This window comes from Eretmochelys imbricata, chromosome 5 (genome assembly GCF_965152235.1).
Source record: "Eretmochelys imbricata isolate rEreImb1 chromosome 5, rEreImb1.hap1, whole genome shotgun sequence".
NCBI classification, from domain to species: Eukaryota; Metazoa; Chordata; order Testudines; family Cheloniidae; genus Eretmochelys; species Eretmochelys imbricata.
Genome location: NC_135576.1, coordinates 29364387 through 29379092, shown reverse-complemented (window position 1 = coordinate 29379092; position 14706 = coordinate 29364387). Strand labels below are relative to the sequence as shown.

General features: G+C 42.0%; 1 protein-coding gene across 1 annotated transcript in view; it reads left to right on the top strand.

Moving 5' to 3' along the window:
* Nucleotides 1-13523, top strand: part of OXCT1 (3-oxoacid CoA-transferase 1) — a 138879-nt gene extending 125356 nt beyond the window's left edge. The window contains exons 16-17 of the mRNA XM_077816798.1: nt 1865-1966; nt 9530-13523. Coding sequence (XP_077672924.1) covers nt 1865-1966; nt 9530-9571 — 144 coding nt within the window. The 3' untranslated portion in view covers nt 9572-13523. The remainder of the gene's footprint in view (nt 1-1864; nt 1967-9529) is intronic.
* Nucleotides 13524-14706: the final 1183 nt, after the last annotated feature.

Below are 14706 nucleotides of genomic sequence, written 5' to 3'. Positions count from 1 at the left end.
TTCTTTAGTCCTTTTCCAGTCTTTTTTCACTCTAGAAAGTGCCACCAAATCATATTTAAATTTAATTTAGTGCAAGCATGAATGATATGCAGCATCACTTAACAATGAAAATGGTAGATCCCCTTGGAGGTGGATTCAGGAGTTTGGGTGGGTCTCAGTTTTCCTTTGAAAAATGCGATCCTTTAGCACCCAAACATACTTGGCCACGTTTTCAAACACATTCAAATGCCTGTGATAGAATTATGAAGAGTGTCTGCTATCAGCCTTTCATGGGACTACTTGTGAAGTAATTTACTACTCAGTGTGAGGAAGGGAGGCAGAACTGAGCCCCAAACCGTCCGTTCGCTGCACAGAGTAGTTCAGTGGACCTTTTCAATAGAGGTTGAGAAAATTAAGTTATTGCTGCCACTACCTTTATTTTATTATAAGTGCTTACATTTGGAGGGCTAAGGGTAGTCTCTGCGGGAGCCCTCTTATCATACTAAGTAGTGTGCTTCAAAGGCAGTCATGTTAGATGCCATTTTCCCCCAGGAGTATATTACTTGTTATCTTAAATAAATCTTTCTCCACAAGGTAGAAGAAAACAAATGAAATGTGAAACTTATTTAAAGTCTGACTCTAGGAACAGGCTACATACAAATGTATAGTTGAAAAGGAAAGTTGAACAAAGATTGGGGAAAAAACAAGTAACCTACAGGCATTTTTATAAGAACCAGCCCTGGGCAGATCCTTCTTTGTACATATATGCACCTATCATATATTCCTATAAGAAATATCTCTTATGTATACACCAGAATATCACTTAAATTCAACTGGAAACTCTAACCATCTCCAAACCAACATCCTAAAGTAGGTGTTTCTTACCTCCAGTTTCTGTCTTCAGATTTAGGGATGTAAATCCCTGTGTAATTTCGTAAATCAAATTTGTAGCCTGATATACCCCAGGGAAGGATAATTAAGTGTTCAATCTGAGCTTCAGTCCACTCCTGTGTCAAATCTGTGACTTCCCTTTGATTCCAGGTTAAACCTTCACCTTTTTCAACTGACTTTCTCTGGGAAAATGTCTCGACATATTATGAGTTTTATTGGCTACAGCATGCAACCAGTATAAGTCTCTCTGGCTGGCACCCATTAAATCCCACATTACCTGTATTTTGCATCTGTGGAAATACAGAAACAGCCTTTATTATGTATGTATTTATTATTAAATGTGCTGTGAGCTGTGGAAGTGCAAAGCAGTAACCAGAGTGCCAGAAAAAGCTTCAGAAGGTGCTGTCCTTGCTCACTTACACAGGCTTTGCCACTTTATCCCAGGTGTTCTGTAAAAAACACCACCACCTCTGCTTCATTGGCAGCCCTGGACTCCCAAAATAATCAAATTGGACAAAATTGGATGGTGCAATTGAAGTGGAGAAAATCACCCATGGACCCTTCAAACAATCAGATGTATTTCACTTCTGACCCTAACCTAAAAAACAAAGAGAGCAAGCAGTCCCCTCTTCCACCACCAGTTGTCACCTCTCAGGCAAGCGTAAAATCCAACCAGAATTGCCCAGTAAGGTGTAGATCCCATCCCTACCAATTTGTCTAAAATGGCTGAATTCATCCAAAGAATAACAGATACATACTTTTACAATATTAACTCCCCTGTTTGTTTTTATTCTTTCAAGTACTAATGAATATTACACTGATATTTACTGGACAGTTATAGGTAAGAAAATTGACACATGTAAATAACAGCATAATTTGTTACCCTTCTAATGGAAGTGTACATATTTCAGCTCACCATTTTTTATTATATAGTCATTTCCTTATTATCCCTTCTTACACTAAAAATGACTCATATTTTATTTGAATCTGACAGGCTGTGTTTGATGTGGACAAGAAAAAGGGACTGACCCTGATTGAAATCTGGGAAGGACTGTCAGTAGATGAAATCAAGAAAAGCACTGGCTGTGACTTTACAGTAAGTCATTGTATGAACAAATGTAGTCATCGTGTTCCAGACCTAGCCATCTTAACAGATAAGAAAAGCACATAAGCCTTTTATTTGTAATCCAGTAGCTTTCATCTTTCAAAGTGTGTGTGTGACTGTGTCAGGGTGGCAGGTGATACTGAAGTTTAGATCACATGGATGCTTGCCATGAGAGCAGGGAAGGAAGTTGTAGGTTCACTAAGGTGAGAGCGAGCGAGGGTGTTAGGCCTGGGATTGGGGACTGGATGGGTGCAGTAGAAGAACTGGAGAGGAGGACTGGATTGGCAAGGACAGTTGGGGAGTGAAACTGAGCAAATGCATTGAAGGGGATAGGTCAGCTTCACTAGGATGGTGGGTGAATATTAGAGCCTGTTCAATGATATAAAAATTAGCTCACCCAGAGCCCTTTTGTGCACAGATTTTTCTTACTACATTTTCCAATACACAGTTTAAAATTGCCCCATATGTGTGAAATGTTCTCTCTGTACTAATCTATAAGGCCACTACTTTCTCATCCTTCAAATCCCTTCTCAAGAGTCTCAGTTCTTTAGTGATGCATACATGAAATGGGCCAGTTAAAGATGGAAAGGCTTGAGGGGCAGTGGGGTATAACTAATGATGTATATTTAACCAAACAGATGCCGTATGTGGTGCATATAACAATTGTACATATTTTGAATGTATTCTTGTGACAAGGTAATCTGTCCGCTTATTAGTAGTAGGGCCTACAGGTCCTTCCACCCCTGCACCATGCCGTGGCCCCTTTATGGTTTGATACTCAAGGATCAAGAAAAATGGCAAAGGCAGATATGGGAAGACAGGAAGCGGTCCAGGGAACAGTCTGTGACTGGGGACAACCTGTGCTGCTCTTCCTTAAGGGACAAGACCAAGAGCTTTGGTAGAGAGAGTGGGGCAGGGCTCCCTTCTCTCCCAACCAACCCTCACCAGCTCTGGGAAAGAGGGCTGTATATATGCTGCCTCTTCTCTCAGAGCCTAGAGACACCAGCAGTGAAGGTTAATACTTGCTGACCTCTCCCAGTCCAGGGGAAAGGGGTCTACTGGCAGAGAAGCTGACTGAAAGCCACAGTTGGCCTGAGGTAAAGATCACAGCGCAACGAGGGCCTCCTGTGCCAAGGAGGGAGAAGTTTGACAGAAAGCCACCCCATCCCTTACTCCAAAGAGGAAGGCTAGGAAGACCCCTGAATATAAGAGTGGAATCTATAGACCAGAAAGGCCAGGACTATTAAAAAAAAAACAAGTCCCCAAGACAGAGGGCAGGTAAGGCCTCCTGAATGTAAAGGGGAGCTCTTTGAGGGAAGTTGTATAAGCTAAATAAATTATATCAGTGGTTCTCAAACTTTTGTACTGGTGACCCCTTTCACATACCAGACCTCTGAGTGCGACCCCCCCCCCCTTATAAATTAAAAACACTTTTTTATATATTTAACACCATTATAAATGGTAGAGGCAAAGCAAGGTTAATGGATGGAGGCTGACAGCTCGCAACTCCCTCATGTAATAACCTCGCGATCCCCTGAGATGTCCCGACCCCCAGTTTGAGAACCCCTGAATTAGATCCCAGGGGAAGGGAAATATTGTTTAAAGACTGTGGAGGCAAGTGATTGATTTCTGAACCCCACTAAAGGAAGCTGAGGAAAGTGTGCCTACAGGACATTGCTGTGCCACAAGGTAGCACCCTGCCACTATCCTCCTTCCACATCCACAATGTGGTGCTTGTCCTCTTATTTGGTAAAACCTTTTGAGGCAGAGACAGTGAGGGCAGGTGCTGTCCTTCAGGCAAGGGCGGTACCTAGTACACTGTGCATTCTGTACTACCAAAATACAAAATAATGAAGAAAAAATTACTGCAGTTCTACAATGGGATACACTAATGTGGACAACAACCTCCTGTGGAGTCCTTGCTGGGTGGGGCTGAGAATTGTAAGATCACAAGCCAGAAATTTTGACTTCATAAGCTTCCGTATCTGCATCTGTAGGAATACATTTTGCTAAACAGTTTTGCCAAAATATTGTGTGTTAGTTTTATTGTTCTGCATTTTTTTTAAATAAATGAGAGGCAGGTATGAGGCAAGTCACTTCTGAAAATAGTTTCAGCTAATTGGGAGGAATTCTATTTTTAATGTTGAAATGACCTGCAACTGGCAGAGTATAACACGTTGCTATAAAAACAGCTTGACTGCATAATTCATTGTCCACATAACACCTTACTGAAGTCACTCTATTAACCTTGTGTTTTAAAATTTCTCTTTTGAAACAACCCTCCGTATTCAGCAGTCCTTTACACAAAAGAACTGGTTTTGATCATCCTTCCAGTAATGATTTAAGGAAAGGGGTTGATTTTTTGCGTACTTTGATAATGTCAGGATTTATTTTTCTCCAGTCACAGAGCCTCGCGTGCAATCAGTAAAGTCCATGCTAAAGCATACAAAAATTGACTGTGTAGATTCATCTTTTTTTGCATTCAGTACCCACCCTCTATAATCTTGGAAGTTTAGAAAGGGGGTTAAGCCACAACGTATTTAATGTATTTTTATGGGCCATTTGTGATCAGCATTTAAAGAGCTAATGGCTGAAGCTACTGTAGTAGCACGTGTGGCAGTCATTCATAATGACAACTGATAGTCGTTGGGCCAGGGGACGAGAGTGAGACTGACTGTATAGCCTGGTCGTTAGGGTACTCATTTAGGTAGACCCGAGTTTAAGACCCACTCCAATGACTATGATACATAAACACGGCAAAAAAAAACACCACAAAACATGGCAGTGAGACTCAGAGCCTGGGTCAACTGACTTGCGCTCACAGGGATCATGCTATGGGGCTACAAATAGCAATGTAGATGTTCCCACACAGGCTAGAGTCCAGGCTCTGAGGCCCTCCTCCTTTGTTGGGGGGCTCCAGCCCAGGTAGGAACGTCAATATTGCTATTTTTAGCCCCATAGTTTGAGCCCAAGTCAATTGACCTGGGCTGAGAAACTCGCTGCCATGGTTGTTTTGTTGTTGTTCTTTTCCAGTGTTGATACCCCCTATTTAATAGTTTATACAAACTGGAATAGCTTCAAGAGGAGAGACTGAGAGAGAGTCACCCCAGAATATCCCATAGCCCAATGGCTTGGGACATTGTCTTCAATTTGGGAGACCCTTCTTATCAGGTGGAGGGGGCACATGAACTTTGGGTCTCCCCTATCCTAGGTGAGTACCCTAACCACTGCCTAAAGGTTATAAGGGAGGGGTTTTGCCCCCTCCTCCCCGTCCAGTATTTTGTAAACTTAGTCCACTTTTGTCAAAATGCCCAATATTGAAACAAAATATTGGGTTGGGTCAAAATGAAGCATTTCATTTCAATGCTACTGAAACATTTCGTGTTTTTGGGTTCAGTTGAAACTATTTGGAGAACTTTACACAAATTTGTGAATAGTTTCTGGTTGACTGAAACTGCATTTTTCAGCGAATCGTTTATTCATCAAAAACATTTCACCCAGCTCAAGCCCTGAACTCTGTGGTAGAATAATACCTGAAGAGCTGCGTTGTGAATGCTTTTCCTCATACACCAAAATGCTGACCCTGTCTACCTTAGAAGATACCACTTGCTATACTTAAATTATTATTTCTGTTCAGTGAGTTGAGTTTTGCTGCTGTTTACACCAGAAAATAACAATGACTTTAATGACATTGCGCCGATAGGAATGAAAAGCAGAATTCTCTCATCTTATACAGTACTTTTTCCTGTGAAGAAGTACTATTTTGTATAGAACTAAAGAAAATAGATTATGGAGTTGAACGTTTCTGTTGATAGTATTTTTCAATGGCTTCAGAAAACATCAGCTACATGCCAAGGGACAAGTGATTTAGAGTCACCAATCTTTGTTAGGAACCTGGTATTGTATCAAAAATAAACAATTCACCCTGGATTTCACTAGGCTGTGAAGACAAAGTATTGGCTTATCTTGTACACTTAAATCACATCTGCTACCGCCTGGCTTGTAGACCAGCTTGGCAAAGTAATCTCTTTTGGCTTGTACCAGTTTATAGTTTTGATGAGACCATGAGAGAACAGAATAAGAAAACATTCTTTTGTAGATGTATTTCATTATAAAAATTGATAAGGCAAGTCTGTCTACATAAAGATTCAGCTTCTTGTTTTTTCCTGTGAAAGCTCAATTCTAGGTCAGGGATACAAAAAGACATTAAAAGCTAACATGGAGCTCAAAACTGTGGCTTTCAGACCAAGAAAAACAACCCATGTTTGACTATCAAGCAGCTGTTGGTTTGGTTAAAAAAAAATTGAACTGTCTAAGGTCAAGCCAATGAATGAAAAATAATATGAAGTATGGGATATCATCAATTTCTCTGTGGTTTTATTTCATAGAGATGTCTTTCCTTTTTATAAAAACAATGGATTGTTTATATGATGGAGAATGTTTTAAATGTATAGCCTGTTTCCTGTCCTTGTCACCCCTCTCCCACCGTGGAACTTGCATTGAGCAACAGAGTTTTGTACAAAGAGGCTAGAATATGCTCTTTAACTAATGCCTTTATCTGCAAGTAAAAATAATTTCCAGATAACACGATATAGTGATTTTTTTAGGCATATAATGAATGGCTGCCCAACCATACAATCAACTCACATCACAACCTTGGACGTGGGAAGGGGAAAGTTTTGGCAGAGGACACAAGGCCCTCAGCCAAAATACCCTGGGATTTTTGATGTTCAAGCAGAGCAGACCTCTGAGAAACACCACAGATTGAAAGACACACTCTGTAACCTAGGTTTCAGAGTAGCAGCCGTGTTATTCTGTATTTGCAAAAAGTAAAGGAGTACTTGTGGCACCTTAGAGACTAACAAATTTATTTGAGCATAAGCTTTCATGAAAGCTTATGTGCAAATAAATTTGTTAGTCTCTAAAGTGCCACAAGTACTCCTTTTCTTTCTGTAACCTAGGTATTTATGTGCCTCAGAGGGATATAGAACTGAGTGGATCCCGTTGGGATTTAGACCCGTGGGGAGTCTATGCATTGTAAACTTGATGATTCCCTGATTTTAAACCACTAGCCATCCTTGGGCTGCTCAAGCAATTTTCTGCTTATTTAATTTTATTTATTCATAGCAAACAGTTATATTTAGGCCTGATTCTGAAAAGTGCTGAGGATGTGCAACCCATTGACTTTCAGTGGATCGGACCCTTGGAGGGAGCGGATGCTGGGCACACAAGGGACAGCTGAAGTGTCAGATGTGCAAATACCAATGAGAGAAACATGAGATTTAACGTAATGTGCTCATTCAAATGTAAAACACTCCAAGCAGGGCTGGCTCTAAGATTTTTGCTGCCCCAAGCAAAACATTTTTTGGCCGCCCCCGCTTTTTTTTCGTGCCCTGCCCCCGGCTCCACGCCAACTCCGCCCCTTCCTAATCCCTTCCCCAAATCCCCGGCCTCACCTCCTCCCCTGGGCGTGCCGCATTTCCCCGCCCCCCATTGCTTCCTGTGGCTCCCCCCGCCCCGCAACCCCCCGCCCTAGCTCACCTCTGCTCTGCCTGCTCCTGGAACACGCCGCCGCTCCGCTTCTCCCCCCTCCATGTCAGGCGAGGGAGAGGCAGCGCGTTCAAGGGAGCACGGGGAGCGGAGGTGAGCGAGGGTGGGGGGGGAGCGCAGGAAGTAATGGGAGGTAGAGGAACCACTCCCCGCCCCAGCTCACCTCTGCTCCACCACCGCCGCCTCCCCCGAGTGTGCCACCGCTCGGCTTCTCCTCCCTCCCTCCTCCCCTCCCTCCCAGGCTTGCCGCGCGAAAAGGGAGGGAGGGGGGAGAAGCGGCTCAGCGGCGGCGCGCTCAGGGGAGCAGGCGGAGCGGAGGCGACCCAGGGCTGACGGGGGCACATTTCTAGGGTCAGCGTGGCCGGCCCCGGAATGCCGCCCCTAGCAATGTGCCACCCCAAGCACCGAGAGCCAGCCCTGACTTCAAGCCACACTGGTACTGAAAACCAGGACAACAGATAAACAATATCTACTCACCGTAATTGAATTTTGTCACTGTTGTCAGAAAATACAGAGCTAGAGTCTGCCATTCTCACTCACCTCCAATAGTTCCTTACTCCTCAAGTATTTTTATTTATTTCAGTGGAAGCACTCATGGAATGAAGTACTGCTCAAGGCTGGCAGAATTGCCCCATGCTAAATACAGTGCATATGCATTTTAAGATGTGAAAACGTAAGCCTCCTGGAACCCGTCCCAAGGTGTCCATACACTGAGAGAGTTTCTCCCACTGCTCAATGCACATGCTTGCTGCAATTTATTATCCCAGTTTACACGGAGCTTTGAAAAATCAATGTACAGTGTCTCATTCCACCAAGATGTCTCATTAACATTCAGCACAAAAAATACTCTGTGTGAACCAAGCCTGGCTTCTCAGCTGCTACTTCCACAAGAGACTGGATGATTTATTGTGGTTCAAGGAAGAATAATTCAAGAAATTAAACTGCACATTGTCTGTAGGAAATAAAGACCTGCACCTCTAAAAGCAACAGGCCACTAATGGTTGCAAAGACATAATGTGTGAGCATGTTCAGCACTGTGAAATGGGTGGGATAAGGAGGCAGAAGAAATGCAGTGGGTCAGATTTTACGGAGACCGATTAATCATCTAGACCTGAGGTACTGGAGGTATTCTCTTTCATCCGAGGCAGCTGATGTCATCCAGGTTGCCTTTGCTCTTCATGAGGCTGGGAGTAGAAGGCGATCCCTTCCTGAGACTATCCAGCAGTGTCCCTCTATCTCTATACTCAGGGCTTAGTTATAACCATACTAATTTGGATCAGTCATTTGTGCACCGTTTCAGCTCTCCACCCCCAGCAAATTTCCTCACCCCCCTTCCCATCACACACATGGGTTCTTTTTTTCATCAGCTCTCCCTTTTGGGTTATTTTTCTGTTGCCCATTCTGTTTTGCTAGGATGGCTGCTCTGTCTCAGTCTATATTACTAATTGGTTTTAATTTTTGTACAGTACCGTATATGCTGGGAATGAATGACTTAGAAAACAATCAAATAAAAATATCCTTGTGATGGAATAAGTTGGGAGATGGAGGGTAAGAAAATGTAAATAACCTTGCACTGTATTAATGCTAGCTGAAAATACTCTGTCTTTCCTGACTACATCCCATTCAAACAGTCTGCACAGCCACGGATACCATTTTTCTTAAATCCAATCTTTGAATTGTTCTACATGGGCCTGTCATGACAGGACACTTCTGTTTTGTCAGGTGTTTGAGGCGGATTGATGGACAAGCTGAGCTGTTTTCGGATAATGGGGTTTATTAGCTAAGGATTTCTTGGCAGTCTTGTGTTAATATTGTAATGGCAGTGCAATAACCATTGGAAGATCTCAACTGTGTTTATATATTAAAAGCCAGTTGGTAATGGGACTTCTGCTGCTGCAGTGTTTCATAGTTGGAAATCAGGGGACAGGGACATGCTTACAATAACCTAGTTTGCACTGTTGTGTGTGTTTGCCAACTTATTTTTTTCTCTCTCTTTTTTTCTAGGTTGCACCAAATCTCATACCGATGAGGCAGATTTCAACCTGAAAAGCAAGCTGGTCTGGACTTGCCAGAGTTCTTGTTTCCAAACGGGAGCTCAGTGAAGGGAAATCAGTGTCTGTTTTGCAATTATACTCTTTTTAAAGGGCTTTTAAAGTAGTTTCCTAGTAGTTAGATTCAGGCTGTGATAGCTGTTTCTCGCATGACATTACAGTCCAGTTTTAATAAAAAGGTGAATTTAATACCTAACTTTTTGATAACCTCATACTACAACCATGATTGTTAATAAGCATTGACTCAAGGAAATGCCTTGTAGAAGTCGTCTTATTGCTGAGGACTACATTTTTTAAAAAGTACAGACCTACTGTGCAAACAGACTATGTGCATGCCAACTTCCAACTGCCTGTGCATTTTCTGAAGTTTTACAAACAAGTTAACCCCTGGAAGTGGAAATACTGCAAATGTCATAGTAATTCTAATATATGGTGAGGCGCTTCTTGATTTTCTTCTGGGGGATGATTGCTGAGCTTGTAGCAAACATGTAGAGCTGCAGATGTACATCTGACACATGGGCTTCCACTTTTTTGTGAAAACTTGGGTCCTCAACCTGTTACCAGTAAGTCAGTGGCAAAACTCCCATTGAAATCAATGGGAGCAATTGGGCCCTTAACCTTGAATGTATGATCATTTTCTGTGGTATCTATGTACTGGTGTTAATGAAGAGAAGGTACACCTTCTAGAGTATGACTCTGGTCTCTTCTATTTGAATGATGAAACCCACAAATGTGTAACCCAGATAGGGGCCACTTTGGGAGGGAAACACAAAAGGTCTCTTCCCTCAAACAGGCAAGTTGATGGCCTTGCAAAGGATATGGGCCTGGGTCACAGAGAGGAAAGGTGGGTGGACAGGGATAATGCTGGGTTGTAAGGAGAAGGGTGGAGTGACCGTGGAAGAGTCAGGGAAAGGAGCTCCTTTTCAGAACTGACATTTTATCAACTATTCAAATTCGGATTGAGGAAAGGTTTAAAGTGATAGGCTCCCTGTTTATCAGCTCTTTCCCCAGCTCTTGCCGATCCAGGGAGCAAGTAGCGTTTCAGGACTCGCATCCACAGAAGCCACAGTCAAGATGAAATGCAGTTTCCTTTCTCTAGGTTTCCTACCCTCCCCCCTCCCCACTTGATAAGTCTTTTCCCTTTCCCACTCTGAGTTACAAAGAGAACTGTTGTTTTTTCTATATAGTATAGAACACAGGTCTGACAACACAGGTCCTTCCCTCTCAGGCCAGTACAACATAACTCCATTACATGGGACCCTAATTCACAAAAATCCATGTTAACCAAAGTCTAGTACTAGCTCTAGATGCAGTGGCTTCTTTCCCAATTCTTCTAAATATTTTGGAAGTTTCCAAAATGCTTTGGTTAAGTGAGGTCCTGTCATACATGTGACATCAACAGTAAGAATCAGATATATGCCAGGAAGCCATGCAAAAGAAAATGGTACATAATATAAGCAACCCAGGCAGAGAGAGAGAGAGGAAAAACTGAACTTGAGACAGATTAGGAAGTCTCCCACTTCATAAAATGTTGTGGGAGGAGCAGGGGAATGTTCTGAACACAGCACTGGGGGCCAGAAATAGTCCTCCTGTGTCCTAGCTCCTCAGTGTCCTTGGGCTTCTCTCCTTCATTTCCCTCAGTTTAGCGGGGAATAATACTCCTTCACAGGGTTCTTGTAAAAGTAGGCCTGATCTACACACACATTTTGTACGGATATAACTAATTTGATTAGGGGTGTGAATGTCTATTGCTATACTGGTGCAGCCCCTACTGCAGATGCAGTTATACCTGTATAAATGTGCATTAGACCAAAATAGCATCTCCTCCTTTCCCTAAAGGAATAACCTATACTAGCATAAGCACCTCTACACCAGTATAACAGGGTGCACACGGGGGGGTTGTACTCCTTTAACTATACAGGCATATAACTTGGGGGTGTAGCCAGGCCTACAAGTGAATATCTGAAGAAGAAAGCTGTTGCGTAAGTGGTAGTGTTAAGGTCACGTTTAATACAAAGAGGGTTTTGGCTGATATTTAATTTGTTCGAAAGATTTGAAGCTGGCAAAAGCGCTCCAGAATAAGCTGCAAGCAACAATCCTGCTCTGGCCCTAGTTTCCAACCAGCTCTAAGATCAGGAGGTTTCCTATATTATAAGCTCTGGGAAAAGATGTCAATTAACAGTTTGACCATTTCCACCCATTTGGAGTAAAACCCAAAAAGTCAGATTTAAGAAATTATTTCCAGGGGTTTTGTATAGCTAGATTTCTATGGGATTGCTCGGTAATGGCTCTGCTATAATGGAAGCTAATGCACTGTGGGTTCGCATAAAACAATCCCGGGTTGATGATCAAGCGGCTAAGTAGCCTGAGCTAATCCACAAAGACCCTTCACGGATAGTGTTTGCTGTTGAGAGAGTATAGTGTCCTGGTGATGTAGACAGTAAAAAGTGCATATCATTATCTCTATTACTGAGGATCAGTTAAGAGCCACTTTTGATGGAATGGATGGGGTCATAAATAGGTTCCTGCTAGCAATTACTCTTGGATTTACTAAAGAACACTCAGTATGTATATTGTTTTTTAAAGGGAAATACGTAAAACATATTATCTAAGGAGGGGATTTACCACTCCTTTAATACTTTTAATTTGTCTATAAAGAAAACTATGTTTAAATAAAGGAGGGGAAATCTTTTAGAAAATCTAGAGAATTGAATGTTATCTAATGGGATTAACCATATTAAATTAAGCTCAGTAGCAATTAATTTGGTGGAGATTGTCTAAAAGTTTTCCTCGGAGTATATTTACCACAACTGTGGTGTCTGATAGGTGCGAGAGGACAGCAGCAAATATATATTACTTCTCCCCCTAGGATCCTTCATTCAGATGTGCTTATACCATTAGACTTGATGTTCGATAGAGCAGAATGGTCTAATAGTAGTTAGAAGTTCAATATCTCAAAACCTTAAGCAAAGGACTGGGGGGCCAAGAACTCTTGAGTTCTAATCTTCACTTTTCTGATTGTTCACTTGTGGCCTTTGAAAAGTCTCAGACACATGCTCTGCTTCAGTTTCCCTAATTGAAAAGAGAGATTTACCTTGTGAGGATTAATTAGCTAAAGTCTGTACAGCAAGTAATATTTTTCCTTTAGGGAAAATTCAACGCTTGATCAAGAGTAAAAAAGAGCATTTGGGGACTGCCACGTGTGATGAATGTTTTGGACCTGATTCACCTCACGCTTGTATGAGTGTCACTCAGGAGAATTGAAGTCAATAGAATTACACGAGTGGAGATAAGAGTTGAATCAGGACTTATCAACATACAATTATAGTGTAAATATCTGTCTTCCATGCTATCTGTATTTGCTTCAGTAACTTGATACTATGGGAAGGTATTTATATTCTTAGATAAATGTCAAGTGACCCCCACAAGCCAACTGTATTAATTTTGTGGTCATGTTTTGGCAAGACTTTGTATTATGATGAGTGCAAATGTATAAATTTGATTTTCATAGCGGCCAAAGCCATTCTTGTTAGTCAGCCGGACAGCTTTCCTTTTGAAGAGCACAAGGAAGTCTGGTTCATAGCTGTAATGTACAAACTAGGTAATAGTTGTGATGACAGGTTCTTCTTTCTCTCCTCCATGGCAACATGAAGGCCAGGAAGCATGAGGAAGGTCCAATTGGATATCAATTAGATCATTACCTGGACGGCAGCACTTCACAAGACAGAGATAATATAATGCCCTTGAGTTGAAGAAGGTGGTGATTCTGTCATATCACTATGACTTATTTCTCTTTCTAATTGTTTAAACCAATACATGATTTTGTCTCTTGGAGAAGCAAAAAGTGAAAAGGTGTTATAAATGGCTATTGTATTGTAAGCTATATGTCAAAGTCCTTTACGTGTACTTGCAAAACAATCAATAAAAATTAAAATATTTAAAAAGGGCTGATCATGTAGATTGCTAGTGCTCTTTATAATGAAGCATCCTAAGAATGTTCCTTTAGAAACGTACGAGAATCAGCAGACTTAGTGTTGGCATATTGAATGTGCTATGATAATGACAGTGCACCTTATTACACAAAATGTATGTGATATTAGCTGGAGATGGAGGAACTTGATAAACAGGAGGAATGCAAAATCGGAGAACAACAACTGAGCCCAACTAACTGGTCATAGTGCTTTGCATGGTATTTCCTCTTGCACTGCATGTTTGGCCAGTCTGAGTGACAGCTCATAAAAGCATCCACAGTAAATGCATTGTTCAAGTGACTTGCAGTTCACACTGCTCAAATGTGAGTATAAGGAAAAGGAGATGCCAAGGAGGGATGAGATCATGAGCCCACCTGCATGTAGCAACATATCAAGAATTACTTTGTGTGATCTGGACGCCTTGTGGAATGATTTGTCCCTCTAGAATAAAGATTATTGCACAAAAGGTGGGAGACAGTCTTTTTATATTTAGCAATACAAGGACTGAAGCTCCAGTATTAATGTGCATCTGTAGCCTGAAAGTGTTTTAAGGCATCATTCCTGCCCAGGAAGATAAATTCTAGTGTCTGCCTGATGAATGATCAATCATGGTGATTGCTGAAATGATGGAAATGCTGCCCGTATATGATAGACTTCTGAACATCATTCATGGGCATGTATGTCAGCGTGTCCTTTTACCTCATATCACAACCACCACAACAAAAAAGCTGGATGAAAAGCAAGAAGAAAAATGCTCAGACTTTGCACAGAAGAGATGTTTGCTCAGAAATAGAAGTCCTCAACAATTTCTGTGCATGGCCATGCTCCAGCATTCCCTCTTCCTGTGCATGAATTGAGCTAAAGATTAGGTATCAGAAATATGCAAGTAGGCTACGGTTTTGGACCCTGAAAATCTACCTGTCCTACAGGGTAAATTTCATTGAGTGTGGCAGGGAAGGTGCAGTTGTGTGCACACAGGCACAGCCCAGGGGACAAAGGGTTAAATGGCTTTAAACCACCTTTAATCCTCCTGGCTATTCCTGGCACCTCTGCGGCCCCCAGCGTATCTTACACAGCTCCTGAAGGTAAGCACCATATGGCTTCTATGGACAGCAGCACCTCTTCGAACTTCCTCAGTACTATAAGCTCCAGTCCCACC